This window comes from Eubalaena glacialis, chromosome 5 (assembly GCF_028564815.1).
Source record: "Eubalaena glacialis isolate mEubGla1 chromosome 5, mEubGla1.1.hap2.+ XY, whole genome shotgun sequence".
NCBI lineage: Eukaryota > Metazoa > Chordata > Mammalia > Artiodactyla > Balaenidae > Eubalaena > Eubalaena glacialis.
In genome coordinates this window covers 95,469,356-95,491,208 of record NC_083720.1, presented here as the reverse complement: position 1 = coordinate 95,491,208, position 21,853 = coordinate 95,469,356, and the positions used below count along the sequence as shown (strand labels likewise).

At 44.4% G+C, this 21,853-nt stretch overlaps 1 protein-coding gene across 3 annotated transcripts in view; it reads right to left on the bottom strand.

The window, feature by feature from the left end:
- SEPTIN11 (septin 11) overlaps positions 1-21,853 on the bottom strand; it is a 90,270-nt gene that overhangs the window by 10,619 nt on the left and 57,798 nt on the right. For all 3 annotated transcript variants that reach the window (XM_061192388.1, XM_061192386.1, XM_061192385.1), the window contains exons 4-8: positions 17,056-17,242; positions 13,680-13,841; positions 9,125-9,221; positions 7,774-7,942; positions 695-827 (exon numbers count right to left, since the gene is read on the bottom strand). In XM_061192388.1, the coding sequence (XP_061048371.1) occupies positions 695-827; positions 7,774-7,942; positions 9,125-9,221; positions 13,680-13,841; positions 17,056-17,242 (748 nt within the window). The remainder of the gene's footprint in view (positions 1-694; positions 828-7,773; positions 7,943-9,124; positions 9,222-13,679; positions 13,842-17,055; positions 17,243-21,853) is intronic.

Here is a 21,853-nt window from a genome sequence, read left to right as displayed (position 1 = left end):
TTAAAGTATTTTAAAGTGATAATCTGTGTGTCTGTGTGCTTAATTATTAGAAACAACTTTGTTCCATATCAAAAGTGATACACCAAAAACTATACTTTGTGTTTCAAGAAACTTCTCAAAATAAAACTCAAATAATCAATAAACACTTCTTTAGAAATAAAAAAGGAGTCCATGGGAACCTCTAGGATGCAACTACCCTGGGCTGGGCGTGGGGAACTAGAGTCAGCGGGACACTGGAGCCAGGGGTGTGCGTCCCCGAGGGAAGCCAGAGCACAGACACGGCGGACAAAGCCCGTCCCCCATCAGACAGGGGCAAAGGGCCCTCCACTGTTTAGCTCACTGAGTTGACTGGTAGACTGAGACAATAATGGTCCCAGAATTGCAAATCTTACGTTTCATCACTTGTAAATTGATGAAATATGGAGTTACAAGGAGTGTGGGATCAGGTCTGGAAACCTAAGTTCTAGCTTTAGTCTTGGCTTTGCTACTAACTAGGTATGTGACTGCATAAATAACTTAAGCTTTACGACACTCAGTGTTACCATCTGTGAAATGGGGATAAGACTGGCTACCCTACTCTTCGTACCAGGTTAGTAGGCCCCTCGTGTGATAGAATATATGTAGCAAGTGCTTAGAGCAGCACGAAGGCCTGTCTCGTCTGTGTCTCCCCCGGACGCAAGGACAGATGGCTTACCTCTTTCTCTGCCTCTTTAAGTTCAGCTTCTTTCTCCTTCACTCTCATGACAAACATCTGTCTCATTTCTTCTTCTTTCTTCTGAAGTTCTCCCAGAAATTCATTCCTTTTTGCTTCGTATGTCTCCTGAAGACTATTCAAAAGCCACAAACCAAGGACAGTGTCATGAAGTTGCATGATAAGAAATTTCAGTCCAGACAATTCCTACCCAGCCACTTCCTCAAAATAAATAAGGCTGCCAACTCACCAGGTTCAAGGACACACAAAATGGCACCATCTTCTTTTTAGTTATGTGGCGATCAGAAAGACAAGCACGTCAGGAACCAGAGATGAGGCAATAAGTACAGTGTAGCACTAATGGGATGTCTCCTACTGGCCAAGCTGTATGCTACATACATTCACACAGGGGAAGCCTGGGCTGGCCAGTATCTCCCAGTTCAGTACCACGTAGATACTGAAGACGTGATTTAGAATTTTAGAAGATGGAGGGGGTGTAGGGAGAGAAATGCAGCGGCACTGGAGCCAGACAGATCCACCAGGGTTGGTTTTGGGTTCACAGCAATTTACTGACTGATCTTGGGAAGGGCACAGCCTCTCAGCCTCAATGTTCTCTGAATACAATGCCTTCCGGGGCCCATGATTTCGGGATGTAAATGTGGGCAGAGTGAGTAAAGCATTTGAGATAACATCGGTGCTTAGTAAGTGTTACCCCCGCACTCGTCCTCCTCCAGCCCCCAATTTAGAAAACAGACTCAGTGAACCATCTAAAGAGACAATAGTGTATCTAAAGATATTACAGAAAATTGCTGCTCTTCAAGTGGTATTACCAATTGTAAATAGAGCAGGGAGGAGTTTGATTTTTATTTTAAAACTTATCTTCCCCCTGACTGTCTACAGAACTTGGGGCCCAATATTTTAAAGCAAAGGCCATCACTCAGTTTTACCTCCAAGTCAGAACAGATATATTTACAGAAAAATCACCTTTGGTAACACAACTTAGGAAAAAAACAGACACCCACACCCACACTCATACAAACAGAGATGCATTTGCCGGTAATTGCTATCTCTATCTCTCCCTTGCAGTTTCCCTAGAACAAGGGTTGTGACAGTTACACAAGTCTGCAGCAGGATTATCCACTTTTACCCAGGGACCAAATGCATCCAAAGTGCTGATTCCAAAATGAAGAGCGCCTGTGGATGACCCCAGGCTCCATGCAGAGCCACCCCAGCATTCACACTTGTCCATGTAAAAGGAGAAAAAGAACATTCAGGTGGTGGAGGGGCGTGTGCATGTGGATATACGTTTATAAAGAGCAACATACTTACAAAATGCATTAATTAGGATTGTTTATACGTCTATAATCAGTGCTCTTATTGGTTGCTGAACAATCAGTTCTCCTGCCCTCAAGAGTGTCAACACTGCCTGGGTAATGGACAATCACGAGTTGGGAGTTTCTGGAGGTATATTTGGCTTTCACATTATCTTAGGAGACAAAAGCAAGTTTGGCCGACATTAGTGTTGGCTAATATTAATAGCAATATTTGGACCTGAAATTTAAGCTATATAGCCACAGAGATAGAGAAATGCATGGATAATGAAACTATAAAATAATTCATGAGTTTGATTTTGCTTGTTAGCTTCTAATAAACTCTTTATCACTATCATTTGTGTCAGAATGGCCAAAGGCAGAGGATGACTTGTCCCTGCTATGAAATTTTGGGGGAACCCAGTTTTTGTTGATTTTAAGATAATGAATCCATCTTCCTCTTCTTTCTTAACAAGCAGTGGAACACCTAGTATAGAAACACTACTAAGAAACATGACCCAAAGTGTGTTCCAGAGATCGCTAGTTTCAAGAAATCTTCAAAAGTGGGGTTCCCAAGTCAAAAGAACAAAAGGAAAATGCAATGTGTGACCACCCTTTAGGAGAGCCACAGCGCACAGTGGCTCCCAAGCCCTGCAGCACGTCAGGGTCGCCTGGGCATGTTTTACTGGACTTTTCTGAGCACAGTTTCCTAACTCCACACTTGGAGATGCTGACTCAGGATGTCAGGAGAAGGCAAAAGTAATCTGTATTTTTAAAATGCTTCCAGGTGACTTGATGTAACTAGTCTGCCAACCACTGCTTGTCTTAAGTGCTCTGAAAAGTCCTTCAATTAAAGAAAAAAAAAAACCTGTTTAAGTCGATTCACTTAGAGCCAAATTTGTTTAATTGTGGAAACTTCTGTTAAGTGACCCACAGAGAGAAGGTCCTTTGGGTAATGCTACTGGAATTCTGAGACCTCTCAGCATGACTCGACCTGATCCAGTCCCAACCACAACCTAGCTTAGGCTCCAGTTTCTGGAGATCCATTTTCAAACTATGGGTCATGACCCAATCAAGGGTTTTAACCAGTATGTTAAAAGAAAAAGTTTAGAGAACAGGTTAGAAGAAACCAGAATGCAGTGCAAACTATAAGAGCAGGTATCACTTCATATGTGTATATTGGATCACGATGTAGAACACATTTGATAGTGAAGGTTGCAGCCCAAAGCTGGAAAGCGCATGTTCTAGAGAAAGGTTAAGGAGCGATGTTGCCACCAGCCAGATGGCCTCAACACATGCTGCTTATTAGATGGCTGCATCCGGGGACAGGAACCAGCTTTGCAACTCTGACACTGGAAACCATAAGCAACGTATGAGAAAGAAATCATAAACCCCCCACCCCAAGGAGTCACCTGCAGTAGGTTTCTTAGCAATGCAGTCACAGATCCTACTCCCTGGGCACCTGCGGAAATCCACATGTGAATGAGAGACACCAGAGACCCTCCCCTATGCTTCCAGCCAGTGAAAACCAGTCCAGAAGGAACTGGATCTATAGTATCCTCTCAGATACCTAAAGTGATGATACCTTTTGCAATTTCTAGCTCTTCCAACTTAATTTTTAATTGTAGTTATTAACACCCTTTTCCAAGTGAGAAGTGAACAATTTTTTCATGAGGGTTTGGGCTGGTTTGAAACTGAGGCTTTTATCTTCTTAGTTTCTTTTAACAGCTTTTGGGAGAGGCAGGCTTTGCTCATGGAGGTCAAGGGAAGGGAGAACGGGCACTGGCACTCCAGTTCATCCTGCACTCCGGTAATTCACGTAGCACCGTTCTCTCCCTGTTACGTCTCCTGGACCGCCCAGCGGGGGGCAGGCCAGAGCACCGCACGCCGCCGGGGGGTTTACGGAGGAACTTACACACGCGAGTGTGTTATCCTTACAACATCGCAGTGAGGTAGCTATTATTATCACCTCCCATTTTACACATGGAGAAACTCAGACACAGAGGGGCTTAGTAACCTGTGCAGGTCACACAGTGAAGAAGTGACAGAGCCGGGATTTTCAGCCGGGCCACCTAGCTCAGGTGGGAGAAGTGAGGTCTCCATGCTCCTAAAAATGAATGGTCTCATGGGCCTGAAAACTCTGTGATTTCTTGAGACAGGGGCAGTAAAGGAGCACTTTTTGTGACCTGACAGGTAGAGTCAAGGAGAAGGTGGTGTTTTGAGGTGAGGATGGAGTGTTAGGAAGAGGGCGGTGGCATCTCAGGAGACAAGCAGCAGAGACAAGACCCATCCCCGCTCCTGTGTGACGTCCCCGCCCCCATCTTCCCCCAGTGCCAGCCAGAAAGGGGCCAGGGTCTGGGGGACCTGGGTCCAGGGAAGGCATGGGTGCTCTGGCTGGGGTGAGGCTTGAGCTCTGAGGCTGCAGGGCAGCAGGTGGGAAAGATGCGCACAAGAAAAAGCAGGTTGACGCCTGGACATATACACGTGTAGTGACAGAGAGAAAGATTCTACCGCAAGACAAGAGAGACACAACTCTGAATGCAGGCAGGTTGAAGGAAAGCACCAGGGACAGATTCAGCTTTCGTGCCCGGGACGTACTTCCAAGGCTTAAATGCGGCCTGTTCCTATGCTCGCCCAGCTTCTGGTTTGGTTTCACACGGTGTCATATATTCAGGGGAGCTCCCACTTACGGGCCTCGGCTTTAGAGGCCACTCTCTGCTTTATAAACACATGGTATAAACACAAGTGGCACCCAAAGGGCAAGTGGTGGACACAGGGTGCCCAGATGGGAGGACGGACTTCACTGTACACCCGTGAAGGGATCCTCTACTTTGAGAATATAAAAGCCTTGAGTCCTTCACTGATATTCCTCCAAGTTCACCCTAAATTCACAAGGAAAAAAAAGTCTTCTGTGAGCATCCAGGAGTGATGACTTTGAAGGTGTAATTCTGGGAAATCCCTTAAATTAACTGTGGCTTTTGCTTTTCCTTAACTGTGTCATCATTCACGCAGGTCCCCTCCTGCACCCTCAGTGTCAGGCTCACAGGAAGTGCTGGGGAGGCTGGAAACTCCTCCAAGGGAGAGGCTGGGCCCTTTGTAAAGCAGTGGTTTCCAAGGAGAGGAAAACCAAGTTTATTTCACCTTGCTATCTGCCAAGACATGTGATTCAAAGCCAACTTTTATGTTCCAAATGATCCTGCCTGCACCAAGAGGGCCACCTGAGGTTGAGTGAGTGGGTTTCTAAGAGGAGAAACTATTTCCAGGGTTCCCAGGAACTGAGATGACAGAAGGTGTTTATTTTTAGAAGGTCTACTTTTCTCTGTTTCTTATTTTCTTATACAGGGAAAAGAGTAAAGGCCTTGGTTTTATATATATACATATATATATATAATATATTTATATATAAAATATTTACATATACAAAATATATTTTATATAAAATATATTTCCCTCCTTTTCATCCTCAAAAAGGAACCCTCAGGCCAGTAGAAAAGGAACCAAATGGGGAGGGGGATACGCGTGAATAAAGCACGTTCTCTACAAGTCAGGCCTCAGCGACATCTACCACGGGTCCTGAAGCCCCTGGGGACGGGGAGGCCAGAGCAGTGAGCTGGATCCAGTTCTGCCAGGCCTTGCAGAACCTGCTGGACCCACCCAGCAACCCTCCTCCTGGCAGGCAGCTACCCTGGCCTTGCAGGAGAAATTGTAACTCAAACGCAGAGGCAGAGGCAGCAGCACGAAATCCTCACCAGCCCTGGTTCCTGGGAACCCAAGCAGCCCCAGTTGGTCGAGATGGTGGAAGGTTAGTGAAGGGGCCTGCATCACAGACTCCGAAATTCCAGAGCTGAAAAAAACACAGCTGTGCTGAATGGTTCTTAACATTTGGGGAGGTAAATTACCTCTAACAGACTTAAGAAACAGTCACATGCATTCCAACTTCTGCAGGCAGCTCAGGGCTCCAAGAGATGATCTAGTCCAGGGGCTGGCAAATTGCAGCCCGAGGGCAAAATCTGGCCCTGCCTGTTTTTGTAAATACGTTTTTATTGGAACACAGCCACTCCTGCTTCTTTTAGGTTAGGGTCTCTGGCTGCTTTCACACTACAAGGGTGGAGCTGAAAAACTGGGACAGAGACGACATGGTCCGCAGAGCCAGAGCATTTCCTCTGTGGCACATTCTGGAAAAAGCCCTCCTACTAGATCTGACTGTCCTCTCATGTAGCCCAGTTCCTCGTTTTACAGATGAAGAACCTGAGGCCCAGACAGGTTAAGGAGCTGGGTAGTAGCAGGGTCAAGACTTGAACCCACACTGCTGCCCCTTCACCCTTCAACGCCGCCTGGGTTTGAATGAGGGCGGAGGGCACATGGGTTCCATTTTTACTCTGGTTCCTTTTGTTTCATCTCTATGCATGGGTGAAAAAAAAAAAAAACAAAACCTCTATGAAAAAATATAGTCTCTGCCACACAAAAACCATTTTCATCAGGCTTAATAACCAGAGTAGGCTTGATTGTGTAGGGGCTATTTTTTGGTCAATGCATTTCAAGGTTCAACCCCCTAAACTTGTGTACACAAAAGGGCATCCTCTACCCTGCCTCAGAAAGCACATTTCATGTGAATGAAGAGGGCCAATTTTACAAGCCCCTAGAGCAGGACTAAATGATGCAAACTTAGCTAGAAGCTAACTTTTTGGTTAGAAGCCCTCTGTCTGGGGTCTCCATTTGTTCTCACCAAATACATTCCACAGGAGCACTGTAGTGGGAGACCAGTCCAGACTTCACCAAACTAAAGAGATTCCAAGAGAATAACCTCCCTGCCACCGCAATGGCAGCTCAGATCCAGCGGAGGGAGTCCACTGGCACTGCACACAGGCTGCCTGAGGCACCGCGGCCAGCCAGCTCCTAGACATTTGAGTGGGAGTCGAGGCCAGCCACAAAAGAGGAGGAAAACAGTCTTCTCCAAGGAACCGCGGCCCCCGATCAGTACAGGCGCCAAGCACAGACACACTTCACATCACCTCAACTCCGATCCCCGTGAAGAAACTGCATGGGTTCAGTATGCACAGAGCAATCCTCTCCTGTACCAGGTGGCAGCAAGCCTTCCTCTGACCGTTCACCAAGCCTGGAGTGGCCCCGGCGACCCTTCCCCCCCACTGGGCTCTAACAGGGCCTGGCCTTCGCGGGGCCACTAATTCTACATTAACTTCGATATTCTCCCATCCACGTTTTGCCTCTTCCTCTCCATCCGTCAGCAGTGTGGGAAAATACACAGCAAATGTTCTGTAAGTTATTTCCTTTACTACTCATTCGCGTTGTTAGAATTGTACTGGTTCACTGGAACCTAGTAAGAGCACGTCACAAAGTAGGAGACATGGCAAGTTAAACCTATTTGGCAAAAATGAACGGGACAAACTGTAGTGAGCATTCGCACCTTTGTAAATGCCTGGACCAGGTTCTGTGCCTCTGTGAGTATAACAGTTAAGAACAGAGGTTCAAAACTCACACCTGTCACTTCCTACTTGGGCAGGCTGTTTACACTTGCAGTGCCTTTGTCTCCTCCTCTGTAAAATGAGGATGCAATAATGACAGCAGCTACATCAGGTGCTCTAGATGACAGAAATAAAGTGGTTATCGCAATGCCTGGCAACCCGTGCTATTCATCTGCCCCCGCCAGGTCCCTCCACCACCCATCTCTCGATCCCACAAGCATCTCCGGGATGCGCCAGCACGCCGCTCACACCGCTGCCTGGGGCGCCTGACTGCCAGGTGCCCACATACCTGAAGGGCTTGCTGTCAGGGTCGGTGTCCTTGAAGCCCATCTCCTCGAGCTTACAGCGCCGATACAGCTCATAATGGCGGGTGTGAGTCTGCTCTCGCAAGTCTTCCATGTTCACACGGATCAGCATCTCCCGAAGCTTCACAAAATCACAGTGGTTTTCATTCTCAACTGCAGGAGACGGGGAAGACAGCAGGGAGGGCTCTCAGCGGCGGTGTCACTCAAACCTGAAGTGATCTTTCCAAGACGTGGTTACCATTGCCCCTGAGGTCTCAAGGTCACCCGGAGATCCTTCACTGGATCCTCCTTACACCCCTACAAGGACAGGATTTCTGACAGCAGGGACCATGATTGCTGATGCTGAGGGCAGGGCACCGTGGGAGGAGCTCTGCCAATACTGTCTTGACTCTTGGTAGCAGGATTCCCAGAGGCAGAGCGTGGCTTTCATGAGCAGACTGGCCTCCCAGACAGAGGCAGCAGAGTCTATATTCAGACCCCGTCACCTCTGGCTCCAGGCCGATTTCTACCCCTCCATGCTGTCGAGACCTGTACAAGGCAGTTTTTATGTATCATCTCCTCTAATTTTATCAACAACACTATGAATCAAGTTTTTCTCTGGTAGAGAATTTGGGAAGATTGATAAAAACCATAATTTTCCTACATATCTCAAAGGTACTGTGCTTTCTCACGTCTCACAGATTTATTGCCTTTACTCAGAACAAAGGAAACGGAGGACTGATATATCGTAAGCCAATGAAGGAACTTTCTGCAGCCACCCTACTTAATCCATAGCATTGGACATCCTCCTTCACAACACACAAGGGTTGGTAATAGAATCCGAGACCTTGCCCATCAAAGTGACAGGAAATGTCTTCAGGTTAGAGATTGTAGTCATGTCCCACAACAATTATAGGTCACTTGTTCTCAGATATTTACTGAGAAGACAATTTGTAAAAAAAAAAAAAAAAAAAAACCAAGAAAATTTTTCCAGAGATAATGGAGAAACAAGTATCCTCTTGTTCGCAAGAAGCTTTTTGCAGCTTTCTTATTCTTTGCTGATGAAGAACTCATTCAAACTCCCAGGGAAGCTCTCTCTTCCAGCAGGAATTTATACGAAATTCCCCACACAACCCAGCATTCTTGGGGGGCTACCTCATCGGCACTAGGGCTCTGCAGCCACTTCTCTCCATTGCTTCCCAGCCTCCCTGCTTCTTTCTGGCCTCCACGACTGCCAGGTGTAAAACCCTGCAGCCCCCTTCCACCTGCCCACGTCAAGGACCTGCCCAAACCCGGCGGGGACGGCCACCCCGGGGGTGACACGTGAGGAACCCCTTCCCCGCGATGCGCACGTACCCTGCACCACACCCCAGGGGTACTGCCTGGCCTTTGCCATCTTGTTGCCGATCTTCACCTCTTCGGTGCTGCCGACCACTGCGAAAGGGAGGTGGACCTGCCAGCAACACAAGGACAGAGAGCGGTTACCCTCCCCGTGCTGCAAAGACACGCTCTCCTCCGCTTCCACACGCCCCTCCTCCCGCAGGCCTCTGCTCGGGGCAAGAGAAAAGGGCGAGGGAGGGCAGAAGAGCGAGGGGCTCAACAGTTCAGTGGGGTTGGGCTTCGTGTATGCGACTCCCCCTACAACCAGATACCAAGTATCTGCCATGAGCTGGACTCAGGGGGAAACTAGGAGTCTTTGCGATTATATGGTAAGCGTGGGATGTCCACTGCCTGAGAGTAGCCACTGGTCTATGTGGTTACTGAGCACCTGAAATGAGGCTTGTAAAATGAAGAAAATTTTAATTTTATTTACTTTTAATTCATTTACATTTAAAGGGAAGCAGTGTGAAATATTTTTCCATTAATTATCACTTTATTGTTTTGGTAGGACTGTATTTCACTTTGCTTCAAACTCAGATCTTCTTAAAAAAAAAAAAAAAAGAACCAGTTTTGTTAATGTAGATGCAAACATGAAGGAAAATTATCTTTTTGGTACTTCCTTCATATTGAAAAACTTTTAAATATGTTAGCAGTGTTAGGTATGCGTCCAAGTTGGGATGTATGTAATTATAAACTATACATTGGGGGAATTCCCTGGCAGTCCAGTGGTTAGAACTCGACACTTTCACTGCCAGCAACTGGATTAAATCCCTGGTTGGGGAACTAAGATCCCACAAGTCACGTGGTGTGACAAAAAAGAATACACACACACACACACACACGCACACACACACAGAGGACTTCAAAGCCCTGCTATGGAAACATCTCACTAGTAATTTTTATATTGGTTACATGTTGAAATGATATTTTTGATATACTGGGTTAAATAAGTTCTTAAAATTAATTTTATGTTTCTTTTTACTTTTTAAAAATGTGGCTACTGGAAAATTTAAATTACTTGTGTGGCTCATATTATATTTCTACTGAACAGCACCGCTTTAGACAGTTGATCATTGCACAAAATTCAAGTCAAATATACTTTAGCTCAAATTATTGGCTCAAGCCTTGCACCCCGACTTACCTTGAGCAGAGATACTATTCAAGACAACTGGCTGTGCCACGTTGGTTTATTTGGTAACTATGGCTACAATCCGGGGAGAAAACAGTAATTCTATCTTTCTCCTCTTAGCACGTAAGAATAACATCTGAAATGGCTGCTCTGAGAATTATTATTTAGGGCTCCCTGACCCAGTGCTCTTCCACTACAGACACACTGAGACAGACAAGAGTGTTTTAAAGCCAAATCCTCTCCCAGAGCTTGGCAAAATCCTCAGCCCAGGCCGCCCAACTGGTATTTGGTCTGGTGCTCCAGATATTTATATTTTCTAGTTCATCTCACACTCTGTAGGAAGGAAAGAAAGCACGTTCTCTTTGTCAGCATCTGGAACTGAAATGTGGTTCCCTGGAGCTGAGGGGTAATAGGACCCTTCCAGCCCACATTCTGATGTGACGACTTGAGTGACGAAAGCAACCGCCAATGAAATCTGCTTTCCACATATCCTATGGGATTTCATCACCAGAAACTGCCTGCAAGGAAGACCCTATAACAAAATTCCTTGATAAAGAGCAAAATGAATTTGGGAATATCAGTTCCGTGAATCTGATAAAGAGAGAAAAAGAGCAAAGACTCATGGGTATTTTCTTTCCAAGAAATTTAACACAAATTTAGTTTCATGGCCATGCAAAATTATTTAAAAGGACAGGAAGGGATATACAGAGAAAAATTGGATGGTATTCATTCATGTTACTTCCTGAATCCCACTGACCCCAAATTGCAGTCCTACAGCGGAATAAACACGTGCCGTCCCAGCCTGAGCTTTTAATGATGCTATAACCAAGTACGCTCCTCCGCTTGGGCGGCCGTTAGGATAAAGGGCGAGAGGTCGCCTGGAGCCAAGCCACCTGGGTTCACGTCCTGCTCCACTACAGACAGCTATGCACTCTTAGGTGCTGGGCTGCCTTTTCCTCACGTGGTAGTAGGAATAATACTAGCTCCTCCCATGGGACTGTTGTGAACATTAAATGTGGAGCCTGGAGCAGTGCCCGATGCATAGTAATAAGTGCTAAAAAGTAATAAATGTCAAAATGTCAGGCACTACTATTATCACCAAGTTCTCAGTACCCAGAACCAGAGAATTTTAGGGGTGGAGTCTGTGTAGGAATTCCCTCCATGGTATCTCTTCTGAGTGAGTTGAAACAGAATCTGTTGTCCACCAACTACTTGTGATGGAGGCACCAAGAGTTAAACAAACGGGCACTTCACTGGGCCCAAAGCCCACACTGCTCTTTTGCCCTCTGGTTTTGGTTCTGCCTTTTGAGTAAGTCTAGTCGCTCTCCCCTATGATTACCTTCCTTTCGCACGCCCTCATGGCCATTTCATAGGAAGAATCTGCTCTCCAGTTCCTTCCAAGGATTCCAGACCCTTTACTATCCTGGACACAGGAGCACGACAGCCAGAGGTGGTCACATGACTCAGTGTGACCAGACTAGGGCAGAGCGGAGTTGGTCTATCTCTGCATTAATGAGATCCCTAAGTTTTATTTATTTTATTTTTTAAATTCTTTTTTTTTTTTCTTAAATTTATTTTTGGCTGCTTTGGGCCTTTGTTGCTGTGCACGGGCTTTCTACAGTTGCAGTGAGCACGGGCTACTTTTTGTTGCAGTGCGTGGGCTTCTCGTTGCGGTAGCTTCTCTTATTGCGGAGCACAGGCTCTAGGCGTGCGGGCTTCAGTAGTTGTGGCACACGGGCTCAGTAGTCACGGCACGCGGGCTCTAGAGCGCAGGCTCAGCAGTTGTGGTACAGCGGCCTAGTTGCTCCACGGCATGTGGGATCTTCCCGGACCAGGGCTCGAACCCGTGTCCCCTGCATTGGCAGGTGGATTCTTAACCACTGGGCTACCAGGGACGCCCCCTAAAATTTTAAATTCTGCGATTTCCCAGAGAAGGGGAAAGTTACATTCCCTTCCAAAGTCCTAGTCACGTTGGGAGTGATTTATGGGAAAAGTTCCCCCTTAAATGATAACAGCCATATCTAGAAAAGTCCATAGGCTGAATGGAAGAAGGAAGAAGCAGTTTTGTGGAATTAGTCTGATCTCCTAATTACGATGGCAAACAGCAACGAGACTGGGGCCAGGTGGACTGGGTCAAAATCCCAGGGCTGCTCTTAACCGGAAGGCTTTGACCAAGTCACTTAATTCTCTAGATAAGCTTCAGTATGACTTTCTTTATATAACATGTCCAGAATAGGCAAACCTACAGAGAAAAGGAGGTAGATTAGTGGTTGCCAATGTCTGGGATGGTTAGAGGGCTGACATCTAAAAGGTATATGGTTTCTTTCTAGGGTGATGAAAATGTTCTAAAATTGATTGCAGCAATGGTTGCACAATTCTGTGAATACACTAAAAACCATAGAATTGTATACTTTAACTGGGTGCCGTATAGTATATCAATTATATCTCAGTAAAGCTGTTAATTAAAAGAGCGCCTTTAGTGCCTTTAATAATGACTTGATTAGACACTTGTCATGATCAGATCTGAGGAAAGTAGAGCATACCTCAACAGACCACAAATTAAAAAATCTAGACTGACTTCCACTGCCAGCAGCACACTTCTGAATCAATTTTGAGCACGTATTCAGGGAAGGCCAAGCTATTTAACAGCTTCTAATTACATTCCATTGAAGTTAACCTGCAGTTTTAAGAATTCCAAAAACCCTCAGTGGGCATCAACTATGTGTGAAGAATGCTGCTTCTTCTCCAGAAGTCGTGCATTCCCAACTGAAGAAAGATGGGTACAGTTACGTGACACAGAGGTGAGCCACGGCTATGAGACACACGGGAGCAGTGGGAAAGACTTGGGTATCGACTAGCAGGACGAAGTGTCATCAGGAGAGATTTTATCACAGGCACACTTAGATTGCTGAAGCTTTCATTTATCTCCTGACCATTCCTCTCTGTGATGTGGAAATTGTACCCTCCACTGCCAGTTTACCTCATGATTCAGGAAAAGGCGGGGAATGCAGAAAGGAGAAAAAGGCAGGAACCAATCACAGAAGCAAAAGAGAGGCAGGTGGACATATTTCTGCCGACACTGGCAGAAGCAAGCGGAGAGCTAGTTCCTCTAAGCTGCTTTGTGTGAAATGGTGCTGGGCTGGCATTCCTTTCCCACAAGATTTGCTGTGGAAATCATAACTGTTAGAGCAGGAAGGAGATTTGAGATCTTGTCTAACTCTCCCATTTGACAGATGGACAAACTGAGGAGTAGGGTGATTAAATGACTTGAAACAGTGGCAGAGCTGGACCCCACTGAGTACGTTAGATGCTAGTCCAACGTTCTAGCCACTGCACAATGCCGCTACTAAGAAAAGCTTTCAGAAAAATCACTGGTTGGTCCTTTCTTACTTGAGGACTTACACTCATCGTTGCATTAATTTCTGCCACCGTTTCTTCGTCTGTGGGGAACTGATATATCTGGACTCCATTGCTGACTAGTTCACTCATGATCTTACTCTTGAATTTGTGCAATTCGTTCTTGGCAATGGTGTCAGCTTTTGCAATTATTGGAATGATGTTCACCTATAAACCAAACACATCCATTTTTATACAATTCCAACGTAAGAAAAATAGACAAATGAATAAAATATAGAAAACAAAGAAGCAGAAATTGTAAGACTTCACTTAGAAATAGAGATGATATTAAAAATTGGACTTTTTACCTAGATGCAAAATTAAGAAGATATGGAATAATCTTTTAGTTCCATCTCTGAACATTTTTACTCGCTCCCATCTGGCACTGAAAGAAAGCATCCTCGTAATTTCCTCTTCTATGCCACCTCATTCTTCTTTACGGTGTAAAAGGAAGTGTTACTCTATGACAAAGAGCGGTAACAAAGAAGCCTATTCTTTGAGTAACCACTCCTTTTTGACTCCTCCCAGCTACTTTAGGAGTTTGATTTTTGCATGTTTCTAACAGTCTAATACCAAGATTTTCATTAGTTAGAACAGTGGAATATTCAGCTCTATGCAGGATAGCATCTTTTCTTTCTTCTGATGACTTGAGAACTGCTGGAAGCAGAGAACCTAAGTATTAACCAAAACAAAATTGATTTCACCTACTTTTAAATTTTTCAAAATCACACCAACTAATTCTCTTGAAAATCAGCTTCTATCACATTACTTCTTTGTGCCAGAATGAGACCTAGTGCCAAAGACAAGGCTCACTTTCAGAGCATCAGATACAAAGACCAGGTGAGAACTCTGAAGTTTGACAACAATGGCAGAAAGCCCAGAAAGAGGGCCAAGGACCCTCAAGCGCAAGCCCCAAAGCCCAAGGTGGGACACTCTGCTTACCCCAGCACTGTCCACAGGACACATTCTTTAAAACTGATTTTTTACAATTAACTTTCTTCCACTCCCTGATTGGTACAGAGGTTTCAACAAGTTGCTACTGACATTTGATACCGGGGACCATGCTCTTCACCCAGCTCAGGTGAAAAGGGAACAGGTTCGGTGAGAAAGCGGTCAGTCCCAGCCAGAGAAGAGGGAGTCTTTAGTGGGGGGGGGGGGGGGGGGCGTTCCGGGTCACATTTGCATTCCTTTGTTTCTCCTTTTATCCCAAGAGCCAAATCAAAAATCCCTGATAAACCAGAGTGAGATGACCCGTTGATGGAAAAATCTGTTCTTCCCTATTCCTCAACCCAATCCTAACCTTATCATGGATGGGCTTCCTGCAGCAAGTTGCCTCAGTGAGACAGACATCATTGAGGGTGGGAGGATGCCTGGATCAGGACGTGGGGAACAAACCCCTCCCTATGTTTCATATTGGCTAACTTTTGTGCACACTTAGTATTGGGTTAATATCAACATGGACAAAATGGCAGAGGTTCATATTTTCTTGGCCAATGTGATTAGAGTAGATAGAAGAACCAAGCAAATTTAGATTTAAAATCTCTTCTTCCTCAGTGGCAGGTGCTTGGAAATCTTGTCTGAAATTGTCATATGTTTGCCTTAACTCTTCACTTTACTTGTAACAACAAACCTTTGACAATACTGTTTTCAGATACTCCCTAGCACTCCAGCTCTACAATAATAATAGTTCTTTGAAAGCAGTTTAACCAGCTTTGTAGTGATTGTTTTGTTTTGTTTTGATTAGCTGTTTGTTTTGTCTTATTTTCTTCCCCTTTTTAAATTGAAGCATAATCCTGTTGTTGGATATCACCCTGGCGTGGTCTACAAGCTCAGCCTCAGTGAGGAAGCCACCTCCCTCTGTCTGCTTCCCTGCCCTGCTCTCAAGGACCCGACAGCACAGGAAGCAGACCTCCCTGGCCCAGTGAGCCACCATCGATGGTCCACTGAAGCTGAATCAAATGAGATGAGGAAGGGTTTCCATTTATTCTCCCAAGAGTGCTCTAGCTGCAGGACTCCTTTCTGGCTGGTAGAATATGTTTCTGTAAAGCAGTGCGTCTTTGCAGGCTGGGGGCCCCGGGTGCCTGGCTTGGTGTCAGCCCGCAGGCCCTTGGTGGGCTGGTACAGGCAGAGGCCTTGGGGACAGGCTGATCTTCTCAGCATTCTCTCACTATTATGTCCCTCCGGAGCAAAAGCATCTTTTAAACAGTGTTGTTTGGACAGAAAATAACACCCAACAAAGCCCTCTAAAGGTAAGACTTTGTATTGAATTCAAAAGGAGGTTAGAATCTCAGAGGAAATACTATAGCTTAATTTTGTGGGTGTCCTTGTTGCCACTTGCTGCCTCTTTATTTCAGAATGTATTGTCTTCCATTTATTTCAAAATGGAAAATCAAATTAATCATAAAGTAGATCATCAAATGTTGTCAAACTCATCAGTCCCTTCCTCCAAATGTTGTGAAGGAGAAAGGTTATAAATGTGCAAAGATTAGGGGTCAGACTTGATCTGAGACTCTACTTCTTTTGAACACATGGTGCAGCTCAGTTTTAAAATCTAAGAAGTTGGACCATCCTTATCACATAGATAAAAAAAATAAACACTTTTTTTTTTTTGCATGTTAAACTTCAAATTAAAGCCAAGCCTGTAAAAACCTTTCAAAGAGAGATTTAAAGAAAGTTTTTAAGAAAATAAACAAAGCATGAAATTATAGTTCAATCTCCCTAAATTTAACCCTTCCTACGACCCTTTAGGTGTTTCCACTGTATAATTCCCCAACCCTCAACAGAGCATACACTAGTGCTAATTTAAGAACTAAAAATACTTTGTAATAAGCTACATGGTTTTGTTTGTTTTGTTTTGTCCTAATATCCAGAGAGGTTTTGAACCATTTTTTTCAAAACCCTATGGTTCCGTCAACCAGAAAAAACAAATACAGGGTTAGGAAGTAGGAGGGATAAACAGGTGGAGCACAGAAGCCTTTTAGGGCAGTGAAATTACTCTGTATGATACTCCAGTGATGAATACATGTCATTATAAACGTGTCTAAGCCCACAGAATGTACAACACCAAGAGTGCATCCTCATGTAAACTACGGACTTGGGGTGACAGTGATGTGTCACTGTAGGTTCTCCAGTTGTAACAAATACACCATCTGATGGGCATGTTGGCAATGGGGTGGGAGTGGGGCTATGCATGTCATGGGGCAGCGAGTATGTGGAAAATCTCTGCACCTTCCTCTTAATTTTGCTGTGAACCTAAAACTGCTCTAAAACACAGTCTTTAAAACAAAACACCAAATTACACTGAAAGCAGAGGTAAATTGGGGCCCCCGGATAAAAGAGATCTTACAGGAGAGTGGACAGTACCCAGAGCAGCAGTGAGTACCTTACTGTCCAGCTTCTTCATGGTGACCAGGTCCAGGGACTTCAGCGAATGTCCAGTGGGGGCGATGAAGTAGAGGCATGCGTGGATCCTGGTGTCGTGGTAGTTGAAGAGAGAACGTTTGATCTTCAATTCCTCTTGCAAGTAGGCCTCAAACTGGGCATCGATATACTCCACGATTGGCTTATAGCTAGGATGCAGAAGAAGGTTTTTTAAAACACATTTTCAAATCAGCATGTTGCCAGTCTCAAACCTCTTTGTAAAATCCTCCAGGAAAGTCTTCAGTGGTTCCTTCTTCCCTAAGAGCTAAGGCCCAAGTTCCTTACCTTGGCAGCCAGGCCTTTAGCCATCTGGCCCCTGAACATCACCCCAGGCCCTCTCTCCAACACCCCCTCCCGGGCTCACCCTTTCTGTCCCACATGTCAAGCTCTCGCCTGCCTCTGTGCCTTTGCTCATGCTAGCCATCCCATCCCCCCACACCTCAACCTGGAATGGTCTTCTTCCTATTACTCCCCTGGCTAACATTCAGCATTTAAAACAGCAACTGGAAATACGTGAGACACACTGTCACTTCCCCCATGGCACCCATGAAGGTATTGCTAAGAGACTGTGGCATTCTTTCCTGCTGGGCCAAAACTGAGCCTCAAAATCTGTCCCAATAAAGTGATCCTGACAGCCTCTCCCAGCTGACTGGCATGGGTGCACAAGATGAAACTGCTCTGCAGTTTCAGGATGCTGGCAGCCCCTCCCTGCGCCTGTGCCCCCATCCCCTGGGGACGAGGGCTTCTCCATACTCTCATAAAGCCCTGCGTGTGCCATAACCTCACCTATAAACTGAACTGCCTGGCCTATTATGATCAAGATTCTTCCCAACTCTCAAATTTTATGATTTGAAGGTAAACTTTGTAACCCTCTCTTCTCACCAAACCATAATTCAAATCTATTTTGAATAATTACACATGACTCTATTAACTGACCAAAAACACAATCACTAATAGCATATTGGGAAGACATATTCAATAAACCATATGTTCTCCAGAGATTAAACAGTACATTAGGTCACTGTGGAAAAGCCATGAACTCTTCCAGGTCTCCAAGGGGACTGCTCAGAAGTAAGTGTCAGCAGCAATGACATGGGCTGATTAGGAATAAAATGGGTTAATTCTTCCCCAAACTCACTACCTTGTTGAGGAAAGGTTTAGGCATTAAGAAAAATAAAAATCTCTCAACAGTCAACTCTCGGATCCATAAATTAAACTGAAATCCCTGAAAGGGAACTATAAATCTTTTATAATGAAGATGACAGCAGATGCCCTAAAAGAAAAAACAAACAAAACAAAATAAAACAAACAAAAATGTATGACCAAAACTGAAAACAGAAAAACGTTTTCTTATATTTTCCCTTGGTGATTTATCATAATCCATTGCTTCAATTTGAGCAGATGAAATCTCTAGAGGTTTAAAGAAAAAGTAGAATGTGCCTAAATAAAATTCTAAACATGACAGTAGAAATCCCAATGAATTCCAATAGAAAGGATGAGCAAGTAATAAGATTCTCCTCCATTTTCCAATTTTAAAATATAGGCAGGAATTATATAACAATAGCAATAGCCATTATTAGGATAGGATAGTTACATAAAATGGGGGTTAAAAGCATGGACTCAAGCCAGACCACCTAAGACCAAACTCCAAATCCATAATTTACTAGCTGTGTGGCTTTGGGCAAGTTACTAAACCTCTCTGTGTTTCAATTTCCTCACAGGTAATATCAAGGACAAAGATATTACCTATATCAGACAGCTAATGTGACAAATTAAGTGAGCTAATATATGTAAAGAATTAGCCCATAAAACTGTGAGATATAACTATTTCATAGTAATATAATAAACAACAAATAAGAGAAAAGCAAGCCTGACTTCTCAAAAAGACAGGGGAAAAAAAAAAAAAGGAACTTTACACTGACCCGCTTTCCATGGTAACTGTTCTGCTACTGACTCATGCCCTGCAGGGCAGTGGACCAGGCCACTCCAGTGAGGCCCACCCATGCCCTGTCAGTCCAGGGCCTGATCTTTCGGTCTCCTGACACCGAGGCATGTGACTGGGGGAATCAAGGTCCCCCTACACCCTCTTAGCCCCAAGGAGAGGAAAGCAGCTCACAGCAGGTGCTCCTTCCTGCCTCCCCAGTTCCTGATTTGCAGCTTCTTAGCACCTCCCCACAAGAGTGGCCCAAGTATGCTGCTTCTTTCTATTCATTTCCTTTCTGCATTTGTTTTTTTTTTTTAACATCTTTATTGGAGTATAATTGCTTTACAATGGTATGTTAGTTTCTGCTTTATAACAAAGTGAATCAGCTATATGTATACATATATCCCCATATCTCCTCCCTCTTGCGTCTCCCTCCCCCCCTCCCTATCCCACCCCTCTAGGTGGTCACAAAGCACCGAGCTGATCTCCCTGTGCTATGCAGCTGCTTCCCACTAGCTATCTATTTTACATTTGGTAGTGTATATATGTCCATGCCACTCTCTCACTTCATCCCAGCTTACCCTTCCCCCTCCCTGTGTCCTCAAGTCCATTCTCTATGTCTGAGTCATTATTCCTGTCCTGCCCCTAGGTTCTTCAGAACGTTGTTTTTTTTTAGATTCCATATATATGTGCTAGCATATGGTATTTGTTTTTCTCTTTCTGACGTACTTCACTCTGTATGACAGACTCTAGGTCCATCCACCTCACTACAAACAACTCAATTTTGTTTCTTTTTATGACTGTGTAATATTCCATTGTACATATGTGCCACATCTTCTCTATCCATTCATCTGTCAATGGACACTTAGGTTGCTTCCATGTCCTGGCTATTGTAAATAGTGCTGCAATGAACATTGTGGTACATGACTTTTTGAATTATGGTTTTCTCAGGGTATATGCCCGCTAGTGGGATTGCTGGGTCGTATGGTAGTTCTATTTTTAGTTTTTTAAGGAACCTCCATACTGTTCTCCATAGTGGCTGTATCAATTTACATTCCCACCAACAGTTTGCATTTGGTTTTGATTCTGATCTTCCAAGATTATGGGAGTCATAGCACCTCTCCTTTTCCAGTGAGGCATGCTTTCTGCCCTGGATTTGGTACATCCAAAGACATCTTTTGTTCTCCTCTATACCTCGGGCTTCCTTCTGCCATCCCCTGTTAAGGAGTTTGGGCCAATCTTTTCAATCTCCCTCTTCTCCGTGTATGTGGTTTCCTTGGAAAATCACATTTACTCTTGTGTTTCACTTAACCAGATCTTTCACCCAAGTTTGAGACCAATCCATCCAACTGCTTACCAGATATTTCCACTTGCTCTTCTAAATATGTCCAAAATCAAACTCTTCATCTTGTCCCCAAACCCACACTCCCCCGTATTCCTCAGGTCAGCAAATTGCGCCCGCATCCAGACCACTGGCCGTGTCAGAACCCCGGGGTTCAACCCAGAGACCTCCTCTCCTACCTCCTACACACAACCAAGCACAAAATCCCATCCATTTTACCCTCTATATCATTATAAACAAATAAACGTCTTTCAGGAGAACAATTTACCATATCACTATGCCTTGTGTTCAAGATTTAATTATGTTGATGAAACAGTTTCTCCCTGATGCATAATGAGTCAGCCTAGTGGCTTTGTACTCCCCTTCACATCCTTTGGACAAACTCTCTGCCCTCTCTCCTACTCCTGTCCATATGTTATCTACACTCAAAGTCATAAAGATAAGGAAACTTCATCCCTATTTTGCCTTTTGCTAGTTTCCATTCTTATAGCAAGGATACCTATTTATATTCTGTTCTGCCAATTCAAACTTCTGTGGATTGTAGCCATATCAAGCAGAGGAAAGGGCAGGGTGGGGGAAGGAGGGGGGATAGGGCAGATCAAATCAAGTCTTCACATTTTCACATAATTTCTTTTTAAGGCATGGGATATTCCTTTTTATCTACCACTTTTTCCCCCCCCCATAAATCTCCAGCCATTAAAAAACACAAAAAATTGACAGAGGTTGACCCTAAAACTGATGGGGAAAAAATATTTTATGCAATGTTTTCTATCCACCCAAGCTACCCACCTGCAAAACAGCCAATGCCATTGTTCGGGGGACTGACTCTCCATTTCATATGTGACCAGATACCTACCATCTTGCTATTTATTAGCCAAAGTTAATTTTCCTTATCCTTCAACTACATCTACCAGAAAGTGTAATTAAGACAGAATTTGAAGACCGAACAGTCCATTCCATTACCATTTTATAACTCTGATAAAGATTTGGTGAGTTTGAGGATTCTCTCAGTGGATTTCAATTATCCATGCTTTTTTAGGACTGATTATCATTATAGTTTGTAATATGCCGTTGACATTCTATCTCCCACCTCCCAAATGTGAGACCAACAAATTCTTTTATTTCCAGCACTACAGCAAAGTTTGGTTTCCCTTCTTCTCCAGACCTCTTTCCTTCTTTACTGAAGAGTACAGACAGCAAAACAAGGAGGCCCTTAGACCACGAAGAGTTAACCATGCTATTAAACAAAACAGGAAATCTTACCAGATCTCTCTTCCTGCCTCCTTCTAGCTAGCCTGGTCCCAGGCAGATAATGATGCAGGAATGCTGACATGTCCGAAGCCTACATAAACAAACTGGGACATTCTTGAAGTCTTGCATCGATGGCAGAAAAGCTTGCCTAATCCTCAAAGTAGTAAAAATAATCATGGGTTTAGAGAAACAGCACGTCCCCTTCCATATGTTTACATATCGATACAAAAATGCATATCCCAC